This window comes from Pipistrellus kuhlii, unplaced genomic scaffold (genome assembly GCF_014108245.1).
Source record: "Pipistrellus kuhlii isolate mPipKuh1 unplaced genomic scaffold, mPipKuh1.p scaffold_m20_p_4, whole genome shotgun sequence".
Taxonomy (NCBI): domain Eukaryota; kingdom Metazoa; phylum Chordata; class Mammalia; order Chiroptera; family Vespertilionidae; genus Pipistrellus; species Pipistrellus kuhlii.
In genome coordinates this window covers 81,229,262-81,254,661 of record NW_023425540.1, presented here as the reverse complement: position 1 = coordinate 81,254,661, position 25,400 = coordinate 81,229,262, and the positions used below count along the sequence as shown (strand labels likewise).

The window sequence follows — 25,400 nt, the reverse complement described above, 5'->3', positions numbered from 1 at the left end:
GAACTGGTGGGTCAGAGGATAGGCATGGGTTAAGTAGATACTGTGAAATAGTTCTCCAGTGTGGTTGTCCCAATGCACAGTCTGGCAGTGTGTATGCGAGTGTCCTGACTGTTCCAAGTAGTTGGTATTGGCGGTGTTATTCTAGCAGCAATCCTTCTGGATGTGCGGTGTTGTTCTGTTGTGCATTTCATTTGCATTTTCCTCCTGCCTGTTGAGGTTAAGGTCTTGTTCACATGTTTATTGACCATTTGGGTATATCTTCTTGTGATATGCTTACCCAGGATTTTCCCATTGGGTTTTCTGTCATTTTCTTACTGATTTGCAAGACTCTTAGTATATTGTAGATATGAGGCCTTTGTCGGGGAAAAAAAATATATTACAAATATTTCTTCAGTGGCTTTGGCTTGTCTTTTCAACCTCTTTATTTAGTGCTTTTTGTGTCCTGTTTAAGAAATATTTTCTATCCAAAGGCCATGAAGATATTATCCTAGTTTCCTTCTAAAAGCTTTATTGTTTTCAAAATTCACATTTAGGGATTTTGTTTTTATTAATCCTTGCCTAAGGATATTTTTCCTTTTTTTATTTTTTTATTTTTTTTTGAGAGGGGGGGGGGGGGAAGGGGGGAGGGAGGGAGGGAGGGAAGGAGGGAGGGAGGGAGAGAGAGAGAGAGAGAGAGACATTGATGTAAAAAAGACACATCGACAGGTTGTCTAGGGCCACATTTAGGTTTTTGAAGATGATATGAGGTAGGGATTCATCAGGAGCAGTATTTTTTCCAGTGTGGCCAGTATCATTTAATAGAACTGCTGTGGGTGTCACCAATGTATGTAGGGTCTGTTTCTGCATTTTCTGATCTTGATGTGTCTGAGGCTTTGTCCTTGCACCAGCACCACACCATGTGAGTAACTGGCTTTGTAATAACTGTCAGTGTCTGGTGGTATGGCTCTCCCAGCTTTGCTTTCCTTCTTTAGAGTTGCCATGGCCATTCTTCGTGCTTTGCATTTCCATATAAAGGTTAGAATCACTTTAAATCTCTACAAAGCAAGCAGAACCTGCAGGAATTTTTATTGGGACCTGATTTGATTGACTTCTTTACCATATTAAGTCCTCCAATTCATGTCTATGGTATTTTTCTCCTCCTCACTTAATAGTCACATTTTTAGCAGAAGCAATGTCAAATTCAGAAATTATCTATATATATATTGTAAAAAGCTAAGTGACTGACCATGTGACTGACTGACCAGCCGGTATATATAACACACATTGGCTATTAAAAATAAATGTTGACTCGCGCATGCATGATACATATAAAGCTCTCACTGGCACAATCATACACATGTGTTTCAATTTGTCATTGTGAATCATGAATTTGGTTGTTTTTGTTGACATTCTGAAGCTGAAAGAAAGCGGTATCATCAAAAGAATATGTCTGAAGACTAACTACTGGCACAACATACCTCTGAAGCCTAAAGAAGCCAGCATCATCGACAAAATGTATCTGAAGACCAACTATTTTATAATGTACCTCTGAAGCTGAAAGTGATTCCATCGATTCAACGGATGATGCTGATAAGGAAAATTTTTCCATCGAATTTCTAAATAATAATACTCCTTCAGGAATGCCATGTATAAATTAAAATTAAAAGTAGGTGCAATCACCATGCTACTGAGAAATCTTAATAGTAAGTGGGGTCTTTGTAATGGTACTAGATTTATTATCACAATATTGCAACCTGACAATAAGTATTAATAGGATCTGCAGGAGGAGAGGTTGTCCTGATTCAAAGAATTGATTTGTCCCCATCTGATACTGGCCTCCCATTTAAATTAATTCAAAGACAGTTTCCCGTGATGCCAGCATTTGCAATAACTATAAATAAGTCACAAGGACAAACTCTAGACAGAGTAGCAATATTCCTTATTGAACCCGTTTTCGGTCATGGTCAGTTATATGTTGCTTCTTTTTGAGTTTGAAGAGTATGTGATAAAATTTTAAATACTTCATCACAAAGGAAATTAGTCAAGCACTCTGCAAGTATCTTTACTCTTAATGTGGTATACAGGGAGATATTAGAATAAGTTTAATCAATTTATCAGTCATTTTTATCAATGTTATATCATGTTTTTTGTTTTTATATCATGTCTTTGTTATATCATGTTATTTATTAATTTATATATTATTTTCATATACATCTTACTAATTTTCTTTCATCTCTGACACTTCTATTATAAAGGGCAGATAGCGATATTAAAATATTCTAATTAATTTCCTTTCACTGTGCACGAATCTGTGCACCAGGCCACTAGTTTTATTATACACTCTAATTTTCTTTTTCTTTTGAAGGCCACTCAATGACAAAAATAACAACAGTGGCAATTCAGCTTTGAACAATACTACACCTAACACACCAAGACCGAATGCATCTGCTCCTGTGAGGAAGCCAGGACCTCTGCCTCCCAGTTTGGATGATTTAAAGGTGATGATTCCAAGTAGAGTCTATTTACCCATTGTACCACAGAAGTGTAAATGATGATTTGCCAGATTTGTCTAGCAAGTAGTTTTCAGTATACACTGAGTGGCCAGATTATTATGACCTCTGAAGGCATAATAATCTGGTCACTCAGTGTATATCCTATATAATAAAAGGCTAATATGCAAATTGTCCCCTCAACCAGGAGTTGGGCCAGCAGGCAGGCCAGTCAACCACCCATGTCCCCTCCCCCTGGCCAGGCTGGCCAGACCCCACCTATGCACGAACTCACGCCCCAAGTCTCTAATATACGTATATGTATATGTATATGTATACACACACACACACACACTCACTCTCTCTCTCTCTCTCTCTCCTCTCTCTCTCTCTCTGAGTGGCCAGATTATTATGCGTTCAGAGATCATAATAATCTGGCCACTTGGTATACATTCAACTTTACCAACTATATGATAACCCTTATAGAGGTACTTTCCTTTCACGTCCATTAAGTTTATTTTACAGTGTTATTACAATGACCAGTAATAACTCTCATTTATTGAGCATATGCTATGTGTCAGCACCATACCTGTTCTGACTCTAGAGGAAGATTTTTTCCTTCCCTGCTCATTGCCAAGTCTGGGAAAAGCAGGGAAACGTAACAGTTAAGAATGTGATCTCAGGGCAGCCTTTCTGGGTTTCTGCCCCAGCTCAGCTTTCTGTTGTCTGTGTAGCTTGGACTAGTGATTCAGCCTCTCTTTCTTTGATCTCCTCAACTTTAAAATGGAAACAATAATACCAATACCTCATGTGAAGGTTAATTGAAAGAATAAACCACTTCCAACAGTGTCTGGCACATAGTAATTACTCAATAAATGTAGCTGTTATCATTTCTGGTAGTAAATCATTTCTTTGACACAACAGAGGAATTGCCCTCTAAAAACCCTTGTTTATTATCACTGGCCTTCCAAATTCTTCAGGGCTGTAAAGTGAAATGGCCCCACTTTCAGCTGTGCAATAATATGGAGTTGTCATCCTATAGATTTGTCAGAAAGCTATACCAGACACAGAGAGCTGATGGGTTTGTTCTTCCAGGTATCAGAACTGAAAACAGAACTGAAGCTGAGAGGTCTTCCAGTGTCAGGCACCAAACCAAACCTTATCGAACGCTTGAAACCCTTCCAGGAGATGAACAGCAACGGAGCTGCTGCTGATGGCATCGTGGCCGTGTCAACAGCTGCTGTCATCACCAGCAGCCCAGAAGTCACCATGGCAGTGCCAGTCACCACCCTGCATAACTGTGTGGCAAGCTCGGGCTCCCCTCTCAAGGCAGAACTGCCCTCTGCTGGAGCCAGCAATATGATCCACGTGGAGAATGTTAACTCGCCTCTGCCAATCTCACCATCTCCCTCCGAACAGTCCAGTCTCAGCACCGAGGACACAACCATGGCCGACACTTTCACTGAGATTATGACCATGATGTCTCCATCCCAGTTCTTGTGTTCATCTCCGTTGAGAGTGACCAGTAACGAAGACAGCCTGAGTCCCACCAGCAGCACTCTGTCCACTCTGGAACTGGATGCAGCTGAGAAGGATCGCAAGCTTCAGGAGAAAGAAAAGCAGATCGAAGAGCTAAAGAGGAAATTGGAACAAGAGCAGAAGCTCGTGGAAGTTCTGAAAATGCAACTGGAGGTTGAAAAACGAGGGCAGCAGCAGCGGCGGCCACTGGACCCCCAGCCCAGCGCCCCTGCTCATTCTGTCAGCCAGTCAGAGCAGAAACAGGGCAGTGTGGGCTCCTTCGTCAAAGATGAGACCTCACTCGCTGACTGCTCCAGCCCCAGGAAGCCTGTCCCGGTAGCCAGCCATCCTGTGGGGCAGCCTGTCTCTGTAGGTGGCCAGACCCTTGTCACCAAAAAGGCTGTGGTGATCAAGCAAGAGGTCCCTGTGGCCCAGGCAGAGCAGCCAAGCGTGGCCCCACAGTTCTACGTGAGTTCCCAGGCACCGCCACCGCCACCGCCTGCTGTTGTCGCTCAGCCGCAGGCTCTGCTGACCACGCAGACTGCTCAGCTGCTGCTCCCAGTGTCCATCCAGGGCTCCAGTGTCACCTCTGTGCAGCTCCCCGTGGGCAACCTCAAACTGCAGGTGTGAAGTTTGTCTTCTAACTACTTGCCTTGCAGCCCACATGGAATGGAGCTTTTTCATAGATGCATCCGAATCAGGCTTCACGGCAGAAAACTGTGTTGGTGGGCTGTGGTGGGGAGACATTCAAGAATTTGAACACCAGCGCTCTTTTTAGATAGTAAAAAAGTGGGGGTACTTTTCTATTTGTTACCTTTTACTTTTAATGAACACATTTACATGTTGTTTTTACATACCTATGACATTATCATGATAACTACTGTTACTGAGTATTTTTAATGCACAAGGCATAGCCTCAACTATTTTAAATAGCTTACTTCATTTACTCCTCCCTTCCCCCAGAAAATCTAAGGATAAACCCATTTCTAGATAAGGAAACTGAGGCCCTTGAGTTTGGCAAGTTGCCGAGGACAGAACTAGTGTTTAAACCTCAGCCTTTTGACTCTGATGTTCTGTCTCCCACGTGTCCCTGAGAGGCACCATCGATGGGAAGGTGCCTGCATTAAGGAAAAGGCCCCCCCCAGAGTCAGAGGGAGGGCGTTACTGGTATAATGTCCTTTTATGCCCACGTAACCTGTGCATTGGCCCTACGTTGTTATGTAATGTGATTCCAATGGGTTTTAACAAACTGGGGGCCACGTATAGTGCTCCTCAGCCTTGACCACCCAGATATCCTGAGCAGAGTGACCCACAGGCCCTTGGCATTGGTGAAAACCCTAATTCCCATTTTACCTTTAAGAGTCTGTGAAATGGAAAGCTGCTCTTTAATGTAGTTTTCCTAAACTTTTCTGTCCAAATCTTCCCTGAGGATTGACATTTAGGCGAAGAACCTCATTTTCTTCTGGGCTTGTGTGCGCCAGCACGTGGCTGACTGTCACCAGAGAGTGGACGCATTGCAGCTTAAACGCAGGGATTTAGACTCTTGGGCTTCAGTTTCCCTGCCGCTCTTAAAATTATTGACACCTGACCTATTAGGAGTAGAGCCGCTACAGGTTCTTATCTCAGTTTTCTATTCTCACAAAATTTTCAAATGAATGTCTTAGTCACTTAAGGAATAATAAGAGCATGAAAATAACTGGTCTGGTGTTTAACTCTATGGTTCAGAATTGTTAAGGCTCAAATTTAGGTACTGATGAGTTAAAGTGTGCATCTATAAACATTTTATCTTATTTTATTTTAGATAAAATCCCCCAAATGACCAGTTATCTCACACCTAACTCTGGATTCTAACTTTGATTTTGACAATTAAATTGGCTTATTTGTTGATTTTGCCTCCTAGACTCCACCACAAGCAGGAGTCCAGACTCAGCCTCAGATAGCAACCACCACCTTGTCCTCAGGCTTGGCACAGACTGCGCCTCAGCAACCAGGCACGTTCGCACCGCACGTGCTCAGTCAGCCGCAAGTCAGAAAGGTTGGTGAACACTAAAGGGTGACAGACGGGGCTGACTGGTCCCTCATCTGCTCGACACTCAGCATCTTCACAGGAGCCTCCTCGGGGAGCTCCCTGTGTTCTCTCTACGATCCATCTCATCTCCCACCTCCCGCCACGGGAGCCTCAGGTCAGATGCCATTTGTCTGCAGATTGTCCAAGTATTTGGAAAGGGAGTTCTTTATTACTAAAAGATAGCTTGTCTTAACAGTTCAGCTCCTTTTCTAAGTAAAAGTTTCAAAGGTACTTTTTCAATCTTTATATGTAGAATCCTCTTGGGTTTAAATTTTTCTTAAATTAACCATTTTTGTAGGGGAAAGTGCTATTCCCTGGGAAGAGATACTTGAAGATGAAAAAGACAGTTCCTGAAATGTATCTCTTGAGTGAGACGTTTCTGTATTTTCAGTTTGCCATCTCATGGATTGAGAACCAGATGGCCTGGTTCTGGCTATCATTTTGGTTCAGCTACATGATGGGCCTTGTGCACAGTTCACTGGCTTTCTCTGAGTGTCAGTTTTCTCATCTTTAAAATTATGCTGTTGATCAAGGGCTCACTGTCCCCTAAAGGAGTTCCGCTTAAAAAACCTGTTAAGTAGCCCCAATAGTTGCCAGACTTCCCACCATCCAATAGGTGGAGCTGTGTGCACATCTCCTTGCCAGAAAAATCCCAAGGCCTCAAAAGGTCTTACTATGACAAACCTTGAGAATTAGTATTAGTCCCAGAATTTCCATCTTTAACATAAAGGAACCCAGATAACTAGATAGACCTGTCAGTATGTCTCAGGGGTGGGGTGAGCTGTCTGGACTGAGAGCTTGAGGGACAGACAGAAAAGACCTGTCAGGTCAGAAGAGGCACATTAACACACATGTTCTCTTTTGGACTCTCCTCTGAAAAATGCAGAGTTCTAGCTACATATTATTTTGGGCTGAAAATGACATTTTAGTGTAGTGATAAGCTTACTGAATGTTCAAATGTTGAGACAGTTTTGTTTTAGGGGGGAAGAAAAACATTATCTAGACAGGATAAATAAGGACTTATTCACTGAATCTCAGAATGCCAGAATTAGGGATCATTACTCCCAATTTAAAGAAAGAAGTTTTTGTGTATGTTTTACTAAGTATTAGGAAATTCAGTCTTTTAAAAAGGTCTTGACAGAGAAGTTGTATTGTTTAGAGCAGTAGTTGGCAAACTCATTAGTCAACAGAGCCAAACATCAACAGTACAACGATTGAAATTTCTTTTGAGAGCGGAAAACCGACTTCTGCACATGGGCCACGAAGTTTCGATCGCACTGTACGTGCACTCCCACACGTGGTATTTTGTGGAAGAGCCACACTCAAGAGGCCAAAGAGCCGCATGTGGCTCGCGAGCCGCAGTTTGCCAACCACTGGTTTTAGAGGACTATAACCACACACACACCTACTTTCATGTTTAAGAAATACTCATTATAATAAAAATACAGGGGGTAAGTTTTTCTCTCTTGGAATACGAGGGCATAAAGTATATAAAACATTTTTATGAGCAAACCAGTTCTGTGAAATACAGTTAAATATCAATAATCTGGCCATACATTTGTAAAAAGCCTTAAAACATTTGGCTCTTAAAGGGACTAAACAGAACACTTTGCAGTTAGTTCCACAGGAAGAAATCTCACCTTTGCCCAATGGATCAGACAGCTTCTCAGGAGGAGGCAGATTTTAAATGGGGCTTTGCGAGGATTTGGAGAAATTTCTAAGCAACTGGAAAACTGAGCATGGCCACAACATGTGTGGCCTTTCAGGTAGCATGGAAAAGGGCCAGGTAGTGAGAAGGTTTGCATGTCAGCCAAAGGTTAGCTTTTACCCCAAGAAAGAGGAGCTGGTGAGTGGCAGAGCTCCCTCAGGTATGTGCTCAGACTGTATTGTCCTGGAGGGGACAAGACTGTACTGACAGGCAGGGGGCATGGCCTGGTTGCTGGGCAGGATTCCAGTGGCAGATAATAAGGACCTGGATTAGGACAGCAAAGAACAGAGGCCTGATCCCAGGGTCATTTCTAAGAAAGGTGAGCTCTGAGGAGAGGAGGCAGAGTACATGTTCAGCTGGGGCCTCTGAGTATACAGGAGGCCACGGGTTTACAGGAGAGGGTGGCTCAATTACTAAAGTTTAAAGGAATATGAAGACAGAACCAGCACTTACTTTCCCTCAGAGGCTAGGGATGGAGGGAAGAAGGGAAAAGTTTAGTTTGGAATATATTACATTTGAGATGTCCCAAATTTATGTTTGTAAATTTGTCTCTGGCACCTCGGAGCAAGGTTGGAAGAGAGAAGTAGGCTTAGGATCGTTAGATTCATCGTCAGCAGCAGAGCCAGGAGAAAAGATGCGATCACCCTAGCGAGGAATATAAGAAGTTCAGCTGTCGTTTACTAGGGAAATTATGCTGAGGAAATGCTGCTTTCCCAAAAAAACAGTCATGCTGCCATCAAAGATGAGCAAAGGGACCACTGATGCTGAGTGGGGTGGCAAACCATGCCTACGGGCCCAATCCAGCCCTGCCCGTTTTTGTAGATGAAGTTGTACCGGTACCCGCCCCACACATTTATTTGCATGTTGTCCAGGCCACGTCTGTGCTATAACAGCAGAGAGGAGCGATCACCATGGAGACAGCACAGCCCACAAACCCTCACCTGTATACCCTGTGGCCCTTGGCAGAAAAAATTAACCGACCTGTTTTAAAACATGGTTTTCTTTAGTAGGACGGGCATACTGATGGGAAAATACTTCTTCGTTACAGGTTTTCACAAGCTCGGCATCCAATACAGTTCTTCCATATCAGAGATCACCGGCTCCAGCGGTCCAGCAGCCCTTCGTTAACAAGACGTCCAGCAGCGTTCTCCAGTCCAGAAGTGCGCCCCTTCCGTCCCTGCAAAACGGACCGAGCCCGCCCAGCAAGGTAAGCCTGCGGCCACTGCCACAGTGACACACTTACTGGGTAAGGCCGTCCCACAGCCAGAGCTTTAGGCTGGGAGTGACTGAGATCAGTGTTCACGGGGAGATAGCTGAAACTGTCACAGCAAAGACAGCCTCACAGGTAGGTCTTCGGCCAGACGCCTCACCGACCCAGGAGGTCCCTGGTGAGGAAAGCGGAGCTGGTGCCAGCCAGGCATGAGGAAGCTCCCTGCCAGAGCTGACATGTGCTCCCCTCTGTGTGCCACAGCCGAGCTCACCCCTGCCACCCCAGCAGTTTGTCGTCCAGCACTCTCTGTTTGGGAGCCCGGTCCCCAAGACGAAAGACCCGCCGCGCTACGAGGAGGCCATCAAGCAGACACGCAGCACCCAGTCCTCTCTCCCAGAGGTAAGTGCGCCCAGTGGCTTCTGTCCTCTGTCATCCTCACATTGAATCCTCTTCTAAGTTCGTGGCTAGGAGCCTTGTTTGCATTTTAAATGTAAAGACCCCAACTTCCAGGCAGGTTTCAACAGCTGTGTAACCTGCAATTACTCGGAAATTTGGGATTTGTCTTTTAGCTCTCCTTTGGGGCCGAGGGATGGGTTGTATTAGGGTAGATGTGATTGTTACATGGGTCCCTCTTTTCTTTTTCCTAAATAAGATCCTCCTCTAAGGGAAACAGACAGGTTGATGTATTTTTCTAAGTCAGCTGTAACCATGTCTTCTAAGTACTCTTAGATTTAGAGACATATCAATGTGTCTGAGGTTTTGAAACAATCTGATGTCAGTTTTATCCTGTGTTCTTGAAGAGCTTATTACTAACATTTCACTAAACATTTATGTTTTGCTCACATCTAGTCTCTTAGAAAAAAGTTATGCAAATATTTTTCAATTATAAAAAAATAGAGAAAATTACCAGTGGTCCTACCACCCAGAATCCTTTTATTAATATTCTGCTGTATATAACACATTTTTATGTTTATAAAATCTTTAAGATATATTTGGACTCATACTTCTTAACTCAGTCTTTTAAATGAATATGTTTATTGAATAAGATGCAGCAAAGTGAGTACTGTATATAACTTTTTTTAGTGGATATACCTTTTTTTTATTTCCATCATCCAGACCCTTCCTATTGGCAACCACCAGCTTGTTCTTTATATCTATGAGTCTGTTTCTGGAGGTTTTTCTTCATTTATTTTGGGCTTTTTATATTCCACATATAAATGGGATCATACAGTAACTGATTTCTGGAAGGTAGGAGGAGAGGATCTATCTTCACAAAAAACACACGATGTCAGGTACGAAAATCTCTAGATTAGAAAGGACATTTTATTTTACTTTTCATTCACATTGACATGCACTATTATATTACTTTCAGGTGTGCAACATACTTTTACACATTTTTATAACTGACAAATTGATCATCACAAGAATAGCAGTTTTGTAACTTATTTTATACATTATAATCAAAGGACAAGAATTAAGGAGGGTTATCTGAAATCCACTGTTGGTAAATTAAGGAGGCGGGAGAAGTTATATAGAGAAACACATACCTCTTTTACAGCACATAGATATCGTATCAAGGAACAAGGGAACACTGAGGGGTTCCATGGTCTTGTGCCAGTGGTTGTGCCTTTAGGAGGAAAATAAAATTGCTCTGATCTGTTATCTTAGATGCATAAAAACAATGGACAGGGCTCGCTCAAGGTAAGCATTGACCTTTGCTATCAGCTGGCTATGAGTCAAGTCAGGTTCCCGGGCTGAAGAAATTGCAAGGAGGCTAGTCGCTAGGGAGAGGAAGCCAGGCATTGTTACATGACTTCATTACCTGGACAGTCAGATACTTAGCATATTAGCCTTTTATAAAGGATACAGGAAATAAAGGGATCAGTATGTTTACAGAAGTTTTATATTTTACCAGAGGCCCATTGCACAGATTCATGCACATTGAAAAGAAAATTAATTAAAAGAAGTACTTGAGAAGCCAGGGAGAGACTGTGGGAGGGCTCCAGGCATGCCCAGCCCCGATCAGCTGGACCTCAGCAGCAAGCTAACCGACTGGTCGGAGGGTCTGCCCCCCAGGTGGTCAGAGCGCATCATAGCAACCGGTCGAACAGTCGGACACTTTGCATATTAGGCTTTTATTATATAGGATATGCAGCATTAAGTAGCTTATGAAAAATTAAGAATGTATATTGTATAGATAATAGTTAATTAAGAATGTATATTGTATAGATAATAGTTAACTATAGCTTTTAAAAAATAAATTGTAGAGGACATATAGAAGTATAGCTCTTTTTAAAAACTATACTTCTTAACTGTTATCTATACAATGGAATACTATGCTGCGGTAAAAAAGAAGGAACTCCTACCATTTGCAACAGCATGGATGGACCTAGATAGAGTATCATGCTAAGCAAAATAAGCCAGTTAAAAGGAAAATATCACAACCTCACTCATTTGTGGAATATAATGAACAACATAAATAGATGGGAAAAAATATTTTAGAATATAATAGAAGCAATCCTGTATTTGCAGATTTTTAATATTTCCTACAACTTTTGTGATATCATACTATGTTAGTAATAGTACAGTGTTGATAATATATTTAAAATCCTTTTTTAAATATTAATGTTTATTGCATGTAATATATTTAAGATAATTCTTGAATTGGTGTTTACTGCATGTAACATTATATTTAAAATCATTTTGCATGAGATATTAAGTGTTTATTGCATGTTACATTATATTTAAAATCATTCTTCTTGAAGTAAAAAAAATTCCCATTTGGGAATAAATAAAATGCCTTCTATTATATATACACTGAGTGGCCAGATTATTATGATCTCTGAACACATAATAATCTGGCCACTCAGTGTATATCCTATATAATAAGAGGCTAATATGCAAATTGTCCCCTGGACCAGGAGTTCGACCAGCAGGCTGGCCAACTGCCCATGTTCCCTCCTCCTGGCCAGACTCCACCCATACACGAGTTCATCCACTGGACCTCTAATACACACACCCTGAGTGGCCAGATTATGCACTCAGAGATCATCATAATCTGGCCACTCAGGGTGTGTGTGTGTGTATATATATAAATATATACACACACACCCACATACATGCAAAGTTGGAATCTGTTTTACATTTTAAAGCAACTTAAGTATTATTCTACTAAATTTATGCCATAAATTGAGATGAGCAAAAGGATAATAAAAACTCACACTGGCTTGGAAAAAAAAGAACATTCTCCAGCCAAGCCTGGAGATGGCTGAAACCTGGCCAACATCTTGACTACAATCTCATGAAAGACCCCAAACCAGAACTACCCATCTATACCATTCCTAAACTCCTGATTCAGAAACTGTGAGATAATAACTGTCTGGCATTTTTAGCCACGAAGTGTTTTAGAAGTTTTATGATAACTAATGTGTGCATCTACAAGAAGCATACTTTAAAGACAAAGACACAGGTTGAAAGTAAATGGTTGGGAAAAGATGTACCAGTAAGCATAAGAAATCTGGAATAGGCAAAGGATTTGAACAGACACATCACCAAAGAAAGATAAAGAGATGGCAGAGAACCACGTGAAAAGATGCAACATCAAATCATTAGGAAATACACATTAAATCCACAGTGCAATACCACTATAGGCCGATTAGCTGTCTAAATTTTTTTTAAATATATTTTATTGATTTTACACAGAGAGGAATAGAGAGTTAGAAACATCGATGAGAGAGAGACATCGACCAGTTGCCTCTTGCAAACCCCCCCTGGGGATGTGCCCGCAACCAAGGTACGTGCTCTTGACTGGAATCGAACCTGGGACCTTTCAGTCCGCAGGCCGACGCTCTATCCACTGAACCAAACTGGTTTTGGCTAGCTGTCTAAAATTAAAGTGACTCACTGTACTAAGTGTTGGAGAGAATGAAGAGCTATTGGAAATCTCGTACATTGCTAGTGGAAATGTAAAATGTGCAAATCACTTTGGAAAACAGCCATTTCTTAAAAAGTTAAACACCTATGATCCAGTCATTCCACTCTCAGTATTTACACACAAATACGGAGATTTGTATACAAATGTTCATAGCACACAAATGTTCATAGCACCTTTATCTATAGTAGCCAAAATGTAGGAACAACCCAATCAGAAAGTTCTCAGCGATAAAAAGGAATGAACTATTCCTGAAGTATAATCTACAACATGGATAAACCTCAAAATCCTATTGAGTAAAAGAAGCCACTCCCTCTACTCTATGAGTCCATTTCTATAAAACTCTAGACAAGTAAGTTAATCTGTAATGGGAGAAATCAAGTCATTGTCGCCTAGGGATGAAGGAAGTGCTATCACAAAGAAGCACAAGGAAGCTAGAAGCAATAGAATATCTTGATTTTGCTGATAATTTTATGGGTGTATACATATGACAAAACTTAAAGAATTGCATAATTCATATAACTGCAGGTTATTGTATGTTAATTTACTCTCAATAAAGCTCAAAAAATATAGATGGCCACCTTTATATATACTTTATATTATATTTTTACCAGAATGCAAGTGAGTTAAAATATTTTTAAAATATGAGAAGCCTCTCAAAATGTACTCAATGTACAAGTCAGTGTAAAAGTCATCTGAGCTGGGTATTAGCCCCATTCTTGTTCTGTCAGCCAACACATGGGTGAAAGGTCTAACTTCTCAGGGGACTTCAGTGTTTTCAAAATGAGCAAGTGATTGATTAGAACTAGCTGTCTGTAAGGTCCTTTGGTGCTCCCAGTTATATGACACTTCCTGGTTTGTATAAAAGAAAGCTAAAAGAAAGCTAATTTATATTGTCCTTGGTTGTAGGTTTCCAATGCACACAGTCAGCAGATGGACGACCTCTTTGACATCCTCATTAAGAGTGGAGGTAGGTGGAAAGTCACATCAGACCCCATATCCCTTGTCACAAGATGTGAGCGTTTTCCTCTAGAGCAGTGGTCGGCAAACTTGTTAGTCCACAGAGCCAAATATCAACAGTACAGTGATTGAATTTTCTTTTGAGAGCCACATTTTTTAAACTTCTTCAACACCACTTCTTCAAAATAGACTCGCCCAGGCCGTGGTATTTTGTGGAAGAGCCACACTCAAAGGGCCAAAGAGCCACATGTGGCTCGTGAGCCGCAGTCAAAGGGCCAAAGAGCCACATGTGGCTCGTGAGCCGCAGTTTGTCGACCACGGCTCTAGAGCTTCCATATTTTCCTAACTGCATTTCCTGTTTTAAAATCTGTTACATTTAGGCCATTAATACAACTTTCTTATGAATGGGGAAAGCCATTGATTCAGGTAAAAATACTAAGATAACGTTAGATTTACCCACAGATATATACCTGCTGAAAAGACAAACCATCTCAAAATAGCAAAGTAGACAGATATGAATTCCACATTGAAAACTTCAGAACTGCTCCATGTGTGGTATCAGCAATTGCAAGGGGATAAAAATATTCCAATTCACGAGTTATTTGTAACAACCGAGTCACCTAGCTTAGGATCAAATAACTTGATTAATATTCAAAGGCAATTCTAAAACACTTTCTGCATATAAATGAAAATCTTCAATTTTATAATGTGTCATCTTAAAAAGGGGTAAGGGATATAAACCAAACAAAAAAAAAACTCAAGGATATCTCTGCCTCAGTTTATAAGTACTTCAAAAATTTACAGTGCTATTTTAAAATATTTTAAAGTCTTAAATTTCCTAGTGAAAGTTTTATTCAGATTTTTAAATAGTTATCAAAATTTAGCCATTCATGCCAGATATTATTTGGTTTTGTTATTAATTATGTTGTCAGAGTGTTTGACATAATATAGAAAATTCTTGATATTTGACAGCAGATCTACATGTGCGAATAGCTTTATTTTTTGGTTTATTTTTGCAAATAACTATCGGCCTCGCAAAATAAACTCATGATATAGCTAAACTCTGGAAGTTAGAGAAACAGATATTTCATGCCTTGAATTTAAAATTTTAAAAGTGCTTTTTGCCAAATCTGATGAAAATACTTTTTTTAATGATTAAAAAGAATAATTTTACAGCCTAAACATAGAAATGAGTTATATTCTAAAAGGAATGATTTTTTTTTTAATGGCAAAGTATATTATTTCATCTTATTGTAAACTAATACTAGTAACAATGAGAAAGATTTAAGTCGTTGATTATAAGACTAGTTGCACTTATAAGTCTAAATTGCACTTTCAGCTTTCAAAACAATTCCAGAGCTGACTAACAGGCAATGAGACGTGAACCGTCCTGGAACACACCCAGCTGAGAGGAATCCTCAGTGTTGTCTCTCCTATTTACACAGCCCAGTCCCTGAGCTGAAGAGCTGCTGAGTAAAATTCTTAGTGTATTGCATATAAGTGTATTGCATATAAATGAAATCAAGTCAGATTCTCATATATGTTTTTTAAGTATCTTTTTTCACTCTTTAATGGACCAGAGTTCACTTAGCTACATATATTTTTCTACATGATTTGGCAAGGAATAGCACATAGCTAGTGCTTCTTAAGACATTTACCAAATCCTCAAGTTTTTATATAAACTGAAAAAAGATGAGGTGGGCCACTGTAGGTGTCTTAAATCAGGTCATATGGTGGCACTGTATCTTTTCAGAACTTTATATGGAACGGATATGGCTAAATTGGACACAGAGTTTTATAATGATAAAAAAGAACAAATATAGTTAGATCATTCATTACATGGAAGAACCACGTTTCCACATTCACATTAGGATAGCGTGCTGCTGTGATCGCAGATTTGTTACAGAGTAAGACATGAGCCCTGTCTTAAAGCTACAATGCTCGAGAATGGGATCCAATGATCACATCATCTAAAAACAACATCCTACTTGGTGGGGTACAAGTGCTTTTAATGCTTACTCTTACTAAAAGGAATTGAAAGCATGTCAGAATGCTATAAACGTAAATGTTTATTTAAAATGATCCATCTTCCTAAAGTCATCAAAAGCCAATACCATTCTCTTTCTACCTCTAAGATGGGCTGTGTATCAAGTTGTCACAAAATAGTAAAATAACTCAGTAATTAATAAAAATTGTAAATAGCAGTAAATGTTTACTATTTATTTATTTTGCACAGAAATTTCTCTCCCTATAAAGGAAGAGCCTTCTCCAATTTCCAAAATGAGACCAGTGACAGCCAGCATCACCACAATGCCAGTCAACACCGTGGTGTCCCGGCCACCGCCCCAGGTCCAAATGGCACCGCCCATATCTCTAGAACCTCTGAGCAGTTTATCTGCCAGCTTAGAGAACCAACTGGAAGCTTTCTTGGATGGGACTTTACCTTCAGCCAATGAGATTACTCCACTACAAAGCAGCAGCGAGGACCGAGAGCCCTTCTCCCTGATCGAGGATCTCCAGAACGACCTGCTGAGTCACTCGAGCATGCTGGACCCCTCACACTCGCCCATGGAGACCGCCGAGGCCCAGTTTGCCGCGAGCACTCCCTGCCTGTCCCTGGACCTCTCTGACTCAAACCTGGACAACATGGAGTGGTTAGACATCACCATGCCCAACACGTCGTCGGGACTCACTCCCCTCAGCGCCACTGCCCCAAGCATGTTCTCTGCTGACTTCCTAGACCCCCAAGACCTGCCGTTGCCATGGGACTAACATCACAGATTCGTCGTCTGAGTTCACGAGGTTTAAGAAGACAGTACTAAAAGGTCAGTTTTTAGAGACAGCTCTATAGTTGCGTCATTGCAATGAAAACATGTCACAGAAAAAAACGGATAGATGGTCACAGCATGGAAACCAAGTTTGAGGACGTTTCATTGCACCCAGCAGTGAATGTCTGCATTTAATATAGCACAGGGCCTTCTGAAAAACCACTAGTCAAAGAAGACCCGTTTCTCCAGACTTCAGTAAAGAATGCAAAGTACCTTTAGATAAAACCTAGAGAGTAATGTGTGCAGGATAACGACATGCAGATTCTCTGGTTAGCAACTACATTTAAACCTCTGTGGTCACTTTCAGGCCCTAAATACAAGCAGACAGCTCCACTCAAACAAGAAAGCCGCGTGAGGGAGGTGAGGGATCACCGCACCTGTTTCTAGCCTGGCCTGAGCCGCCCACAACAGCAGGGATCCAGGCAGCGGAGAGCGCCAGCCAGGCGGCAAAGGCTTCCAGCTGAAGACTTTGGGTTCCATTCATAAACCAATGTAATATTTTTGTGTTGTAGTTTATCTTGTGATTTTTGGAATCTTACTTTAGACTTCCAACTGTAAATGAAAGTTCTTTCACTATAACCAGACAATGTCTTCAAAACACTTCATAAACCACCCCCTGTAAAAAGTCTGGGTCTATTGGTAACACTGTAAACTCTGCTAGCAATCCTCTGGGTTGATTAGATTGACTTAATGTGTAAATTAGACATATATCTGTGCACTCTATGTTGGGATTTGTACAGCCTACATGGGCATAAGTAGTGGCCCTACTACTTTTAATAAGTCGCATATTTCTGGAGTACTTGAGCCACATGTATTTCTGTATTTTTAAGAAATAACTTTCAGGTAACCAGACCATCTCAAAGAACCAAGGAAAGGCTTTCGTGTAAAATATCTTTCTGAGCTGGTGAGCTGCAAAGTGAAGGCAGGAGGAGTCTGTTCCCGGACATTCCCACACCGGTTACAGGTGAGCCTGCTGCCGAGTTGGCCTCGGACCCCCTCCGGCTGCCTCTCCTGCCGCTCATCCTGTCACTGCTTTACAGTTTGGAACTGGATGTCATACCGGGGCTTTCGCTATCTTTTCAAGCCGAAGATTGGAAAACTGGAGGTTTTATTCGTTTTTTATATAGACAAAAAGGTATCACATTTGTTGAGTGGTTTCTTAAGATTTTTCTAAAATGCCAACTATCACAGGATTTCTAAATGATTTCAAAATAGTCATTTAAGTATATGACAAAATGTATAAAACTGAAAGAAAAAAAAACAAACCTACAATCTACTAAAAAGTGTACAGGTTTTCATTAAACAATACTTTCCTGCTCTCCACCTCACCTGTGTGAGCCCTGGGGTCAAATTGCTCTCTGAGTCATTGGCAATTGTTCCCACGGCATGTAGAGGCAGCCTGACCCATTATTTGGAAAGAACTTGCGAATCATTCTGGGTTTGTGTTTTGCCTAAGAGCTGACCTTATTTCAAATTCTTATTTCAGTTTGTAAATTTCACTACATGTAAGAAAAGCCTTTTTCCAGAACTCGGTCTCCCAGGACCCTGGAGCTCTGTTATCTGGCCCTTCCCAACCTGAAGTGCTTCTGACTGGTTCCGGGTGTGCTCAGTGTAGTCTGCGGTGAGTAGTTTGTTAGAAATTGGTCATCCCCCCACGTGTGGGATCCAGCATGCTGCCGTCTGACCAAACCCAGCAAGAGGGTCTGTCACCATCGTGGGCACAATGTGCACCTTCGAGTCACTCCTTTCAGGGCTTGTCTCCGGGGCAGGTCTGAGAGATGAGCTTATCTGGTCCCTACTTGGACTCTAAGCATCATCTTTATTCAGATTTAAATGGCTTATTAGCACCAGACATCAGTGGGGCTGTAGGAGACAACCGAACTAGTCTGCTGACTCGCTGAAGAACTTTGTTCCCATCCTTCTAAGCTGTGTGCACAGGTCGTTTCCTAGCCCCTGTGAACCATGCTACAGGAAGGCTGCTCTCCAAACACACTCAGTGCAAAGAAGGCCGCCTTCTTAGCCTGCTCTCCCTGGACTGTGTTGCTAATGTGCCCACTTTACATCTGTGTGCTATCCTTCATGTACCAGCATTTCATTTAAGAGGAAGAAAGGTAAGGAGTCCAATAACTAAGTCTACCAGCCACCTACGCACACCATTCCACTGGGCCCTCCCGGCCTGAGCAGCAAGCTGGGCATCTGTAGGCTCCCAGCTACACGTTCCAGGTTTGAGGGAGGACACAGATCGTGTGCTGCATGTGACATGACCAAAGATGATACTCTAACCAAGGCTCCTTTGCCCCAACTCAGGGTACGTGGGGGTGAATGCAGTGGGAAAGGTGTTGTCTGAGGTGAGGTGTAAAGGCCCCGTCAGAACAGCTGGTTGGGTTTTTGTGTGCAGATGTGTCGTTCAGAGGAGGTACTGCTACAGGTACTGTGGTAGAGCATCTTGCCAAGAAAACATCTCCTAGAAACGTACTCTCTCACAGCCAGTCTTATTCCCCCAAATATTCCTGAAACACGGTAGTATCAGGTTACCTTCCTGTGTATATAGGTATGCAGTCATGTCACGGGGAGGGATGCACAGAGGTTATACCAAAGCTGCTTCCACAGTCTTTGGGAGTCGGGGGTGTAGTTGTCTTGCACATTTCAGCAAAGCATGTGCTAGAACCTAGGGACAGTGTTAGTGGTTCGGGTTCTAGTGTTTTTCCTGAAATGTGCAATCTACTGTATAGCACTTGCCATGTATTTGTACATAGATGTATTCTGAATTCATAGAATTTCTCATTCAGATACTATTTGTGATTGTTTTATATGAATATTTTTATAATACTAAAGAGATCTTATTTAAATCTCCTTTTTAAAACCTGCACGGTCCTGTGACCCATGTTCCTGACACTTTGTAAGTGCCGTTTAAGAGCAGTGGCCATGGCAGTCTGGTTCTGCCTCCAAAGTGCCGCCGCTTGTAAGTGAGGTTATGGTAATAAGATAGCAACTGAGAGCCGTGTCAGGAGCATGGCACCCGTTCTGTCACCAGAGCTGACGCAGGTGTCCTCACCCTCAGCCCAGATCATTCCAGGTCACACACAGCTTGCTTCGTCCTTTCCGAATTCCCACTGGCCAGCCACGACAGCTGACAAGACAGCTGTCCCCACGAGTGAGGGGACAGTCCGTCTCCTGTCCGCAGACACTGGCCGAGGGGAAGTGGGAAAGCTTTCTGGCAGCATCCAGTGCACACCACACGCCATGCCCAGGGCCGCCTCCCCCACGTTGCTGTCCAGTGGGGAGCGCCCAGCACCGCAGGGACGGTTAGAGAACTTTAGGGAGAACAGTTACCGGGAGTCTACCAGCTGAGCAGCACGGGTCCATTTCACCACATTCACAATAACCCTCCCTTTCCTATCCATCACCAACAACATGGATCCTGGCTACGGGCAGCAGAGCAGAATACCACACCAACTGTCCATCAGGCCACAGAGTTAGCCCCAATTACCAAAAACATTAACTGGAAGGTAAGGTTTATCAAGAAACACAGCTTCCCAGTGCGGTCATGTGTGTTTGGAGAGCATCCTAACTGCATTTCAGCTCATCTTTTAAAAAGTGGCTTCAGTCAAAACTGGAAAATAATTCAGCTATATTAATTCCTTCTCAAACTTTGGAGAGCTTGCTCAGTGATCTTTCCAGGCTACGTTTTTACGTGTGAAGTGACTGTCTGCATGGCAATATATGTTCTTCCCTGCTCACCCTTCTGCCAGCATTCGAGGGAATGCATCATTGCAGAGGGCTTCTACCGGAAATCTTTGATTTGAGGCCTGTAATTTAAAAAGCTGCACATGTTTACAAAAGCACTCTACCCCTCCACACAAACACATTGCTCTGTGAATCGTTATTGAAAAAAATGTCACAGTCTTGTAACAGCAGGATGGCAATCTCAGTTCTACAAGGTGCTGTCTGGAATCAGATAAAACTTGTCAGTGGCAATATCAACACCACTGTCGTGTTTAACAGAGCTTTGTGCCAACTACTAAGTCGAAGCTTTAACCAAGTTCATGAATCACCGAGACTCATAACAATTACCTCTACATTACGCTGTAAGAAAAGTTGCTGATTTGGTAGGAGGAAGAAGCATTTAGGAAAGGGTTTAGTATCTACCAAAAGTACTTAACCTCAGGCAACCAATAGTAATGCAAACTTGCTTTAAAGGAACCAAAGGCATTGCCAAGTATTTGCCAAAAGAAGGCACTTTTTATTTAAAATTTGAGACTAAGGAGATCTCAAAAATCAGTCCCAAAAATGTATTATCCATTTAAGGTTATAATTTTCAGAGGTGTAGATATTTCTCTATCATTTTCATGTAAAATAGTATAGATTTGTTTTGTTGGTTTAGGATAGTACATAGTAGTAATACAAAGTTTGTTTCCTTTCTACGTACAACTTAGCTTTCTTCTTTTCTTGCTTGCAATAGAAATGCAACGTGATAGGTGTTTCTCTTATTTTCATTGTCACATTATGTCTTAGCATCTCACTTTATGGAAAAAAAAAAAAAAAGGAGAAAATACCAATCTACAGAGCCCTGCTTATTAAAGCACTCGCTTAAGAAATAAAAAGTTATGGCAATTGGGGGTCCATTCATGTATTGCCTTTGTGTTGTTTTTTAAAAGAAAAACCATGATGCCTTTGTATTTGCTGTTTGCACCCCTGAAATCAATTCCATATCATGTTTGAATGCCATATGTTTTGCACATGTACTGTATATAGGTAATGCATACTGTATTTTTATATGTGTGCACATTTATCATCAGATCTTTTGTACATAGTGGCAGTATTGTAGCGGATCGGAAAATGTTTGATATCTCAGCAATTTTGCATTTTTGTGTCTCAAATAAAAAAACATTTTGATGTACTATGATTCTTGCTATGCAGAGAAAAGACCACCCTGTGGGCAGCCCTGAGGGTGGGAGATGGAGACACCGAGTTTAGGATACATGTCACAGCAGACTGTCACCACAAAAAACAAGAGGACTCATCAGGGCGGGGTTTGTAGGTGACACATCAAGTAAGCAACCCTCGCCCAGGCCCAAGCGTACAGACTGGAAACAGGTATTAGCTGAACTGGAACCTGACAAGATTTACACCAAAATCTTGTTCTTTCCTCCATATCATAAGGAAGCACTGGACTCAAGACGTGATAAATATGTAGTTCCCCTGGGGGTTGATAGATAACTTACATGCTCTGACAGTAATACCTGCAGCTCCAACAAAATTCCTGCGAGACCCGATAATCTTTCAACTCAGCCAAGTTTCAAAAGCAACTATTTATGTGAGGTGTTTTCATAGAGCATACAAAGAGGTCTTTAGAATTCCGTATTATTTTGGTGAGTTGGCATTTAATTTTCAACCCAAAAGCCCATGGTTAAAAGTTTTGAGGCAGACAGCTTTACATGTTCCTCCTTGCTTTGATGAAATAAAATAGTAAACTTGAGAGACAACTTTCATTATCAGTATCTGATTAGGAAAATGGGTGTTGTATCAACCGTAGGGAGAGAGACAAGATCACGGATTGCCTAAATCCACAAAATGTTCATTATTCATGACACTGAGAAGACAACAGCCTCACCAGACCTACCTGTATGTGGATTATGCTTCAAGTTGCTAAAACATTTGTAACATCACTTATTACCCAGCCAAGATCGTGCCCTCAAGGAGAGGAAATTATGCCAACGGGTGCTCAGAAAGGGACTGAGTGGGAAGAGATGGTGTTGGGACACGGAGAGGACATTCCAAGCTGAGAAAGCAGGCTGGGTGAGGTCCAAGTTAACGGGAGATGGTGGCCAAGGTGAGGCCCTGCTCACCAGGGCCCTGGGAATACCAGAGTGTGGCCGCAAGACAGCATCCACGCAGGAAGTACTGAGTAGTAAAACTGGAACCTGACAAGATTTACATTTCTGATGGGTAGTAATTTCCAGAAAGAAACCTCATCCTAACATCCTAGCTATCTCTCCTGCTCATTTTATGACAAGCTATTAAAACTACCCATATTCCACCATCTGGAAACGTGGAGACAGCCGCACATTCAAGGACCCCAGTTCTTGGAGGCTTAGAGTCATCCATAGACAACTGTCTACATTGGGCAATACAGGGCCTTCAAAAGCTTTTCAGCTATTGGACACAGTCATTTGCACCTTTATAACAGCAATTTGCTCTAGAATTGAGGTGACCACCAAAGCATTTGTAAATGCAGACACCTACACACTTAGTGATAGCTGAAATGAACGATAGCTAGGCCACATTACAATAAAATGCAAGACCAACTGCAGGTCAGATGCCAACTAAATGTCACAATTCCATGTGTCACATAATCCTGAAGATTGCCCCAACTTGCCTAAACCATTCACCATTCCTTCACCCCTTCTACAAATGGCTTATCTTCCATTTCTGATGGGTAGTAACTTCCAAAAAGAAACCTCATCCTAGCTATCTCTCCTGCTCATTTTATGACAAGTTATTAAAACTACCCATATTGGCCGAGACCGGTTTGGCTCAATGGATAGAGCGTCGGCTTGGGGACTGAAAGGTCCCAGGTTCGATTCTAGTCAAGGGCATGTACCTTGGTTGCGGGCATATCCCCAGTGGGGGGTGTGCAAGAGGCAGCTGGTCGATGACTCTCTCATCGATATTTCTAGCTCTCTATCTCTCTCCCTTCCTCTCTGTACAAAATCAATAAAATATATTTTAAAAAATAAATAAAAAATAAAACTACCCATATTGTATAATTAGACAAAAAAACGAGGACATGCATCAGCTTTTTTAATTCCTCTCGGATATGACTGACAGAAACCGCTGCATATGGCCCCACGGGTGGAAACTCCTGTGTTCTCTCTCCCACTGTGCTGCAGAGACAAGACAAACGCATCCCAATGTTGGCACTGTCCTGTCCAAAGCTGAAGATTTTTTAAATATATTTTTATTGATTTCAGAGAATAAAGGAGAGGAAGGGAGAGAAACATCAATGATGAGAATCATGGAATGGCTGCCTTCTACTGGGGATTGAGCCCACAACCCCAGCATGTTCTCTGACCGGGAATTGAACCATGCATGACCTCCTAGTTCATAGATCGATGCTCACCCACTAAGCCATACCAGTTGGGCCAAAGCTCAAGTTTTTGATTGACGGTGAAGAGGGAGGGGTTTTTATCCAGGTTGATACCTGAGAATATCAAGTATTTCCCATCAGAGGCTCAAATATAGGCCTCTTTTCTCACCCACAGCTGGATCAAGTGCAGGTCACACTAAGCAGAATGCACATGAATTTCTGTGAGGTTACAGTGGTTATAATACTTCTTCAAGCGTGAGGAAAAGTCTGCAAAGCTATTTAAACAAGTACCCTTATTTTCTGAAATTGTTAAGCAACTTGGAAAGTGAACCAGGACATCACATTCACTAGAGCAGTGTTTCCCAAACTTTTGACATATGTGTACCCCTTCTATAATTTTCGTAATGCTGAGTACCCCTCATACTCATGAGAACGTAGAATTAGGCACAGCTAAGCACGGCATATCCCCATCAAACTCCGATGCAACGCGTACCCCCACCAAACTTCCCATACCCCTGGGGGTACACGTACCACACTTTGGGAAACACTGCTCTAGAGAAACAGAAGCTACAACTGGGAGACCAAGAGAAACAGGTGCTGTGACCCAGTGCTGCCTCCCCTTCTCCCCACCCTCATGGTACACAATGCCAAAGGACAGGAACGAAACCAGAGGCAGAACCACAGAACAGCAGCCAGAGTAAGTACTGCTAGATGCCAGGCCCTGTGCCCAACACTTCACATGTATAACCTCATTTAGTTACCCGTCTGTGAACTAGGAACTCTCATTTCCCCATTTTAGATGTGGCAACTAAGGACCGAGAGGAGAAATGACTGGCTTGCAATTGCAAAGGAAGAAGAGAGTAAATTTTAGACCCAGCCCTGTCACGCCAAAACCCGACCATTTCTGAAGACTCACTACATAAAACTCTCCGTCTTCTTTCAATTACCAGTTCAACTGACTGGCTTGCTTCATTCATGTCCATTGTGAAGCTCACCCCACTGGGTGTCCCTCCAGCCTCCTCTCTATCACAGGTTTCAAAAAGTAACTATGTCATGGTTAAGAGCATCAGTGGCACGGGTTTTACTAGCTTCACTCTAACCCGAACCTGGGTCACAAGACTGGGGCACCTTGAAGGAAGCCCCCTGAGCGGCCACAGACAAGGACTCATCATGAAACACTGCCCTCTAGCCTGGGGCTTCAGCAGCCACCTCAGCGCATCTGGAAGCCCACGAGTCACGGAACCATTTTACAGTGTTTAGCAAAGCTGAAGATACGGACTCTGTGTCTCAGAAACACATGCACACAGGCAATCACTTGCAAGAACTAACACTAATTCACAAAGAAAGCATTGAAAACAACCCATCTGCCTTTCGTTTGGAGACTGTTTAAACATAGCCATTAACATACATGAACTAAATCCAACATGACAATGGAAAAGTATCTTGAAAGGAAAGGTATCTTGAAAGGAAAGCACAGCATGAAGCCTACATAACTCAAGTAACATTTTAAAATGCTAACGCTGTGCATTTGTCTATACATAAAGATATGAAGTATAAAAACGGGTGGTAAGGATTCACATCAATAGCAAGATTCACAATACTTCTGGAAAAAAAAGGGA

The 25,400-nt window shown here is 42.0% G+C and overlaps 1 protein-coding gene and 1 long non-coding RNA gene across 12 annotated transcripts in view; one reads left to right on the top strand and one right to left on the bottom strand.

Annotated features, from left to right (window-relative positions):
* Positions 1-21,591, top strand: part of MRTFB (myocardin related transcription factor B) — a 178,334-nt gene extending 156,743 nt beyond the window's left edge. For 7 of the 11 annotated variants that reach the window (XM_036411265.2, XM_036411262.2, XM_036411259.2 and 4 more), the window contains 7 exons: positions 2,345-2,477; positions 3,564-4,610; positions 5,887-6,021; positions 8,811-8,969; positions 9,234-9,371; positions 13,813-13,873; positions 16,100-21,591. In XM_036411265.2, coding sequence (XP_036267158.1) covers positions 2,345-2,477; positions 3,564-4,610; positions 5,887-6,021; positions 8,811-8,969; positions 9,234-9,371; positions 13,813-13,873; positions 16,100-16,635 — 2,209 coding nt within the window. In that variant the 3' untranslated portion in view covers positions 16,636-21,591. The remainder of the gene's footprint in view (positions 1-2,344; positions 2,478-3,563; positions 4,611-5,886; positions 6,022-8,810; positions 8,970-9,233; positions 9,372-13,812; positions 13,874-16,099) is intronic. The other 4 variants (XM_036411264.2, XM_036411267.2, XR_004983190.2 and 1 more) reach the window with 3 other exon arrangements.
* Positions 10,043-25,400, bottom strand: part of LOC118703917 — a 48,252-nt gene continuing 32,894 nt past the window's right edge. The window contains exons 2-3 of the long non-coding RNA XR_006739690.1: positions 10,520-10,599; positions 10,043-10,239 (exon numbers count right to left, since the gene is read on the bottom strand). This is a non-coding gene — a long non-coding RNA (uncharacterized LOC118703917). The remainder of the gene's footprint in view (positions 10,240-10,519; positions 10,600-25,400) is intronic.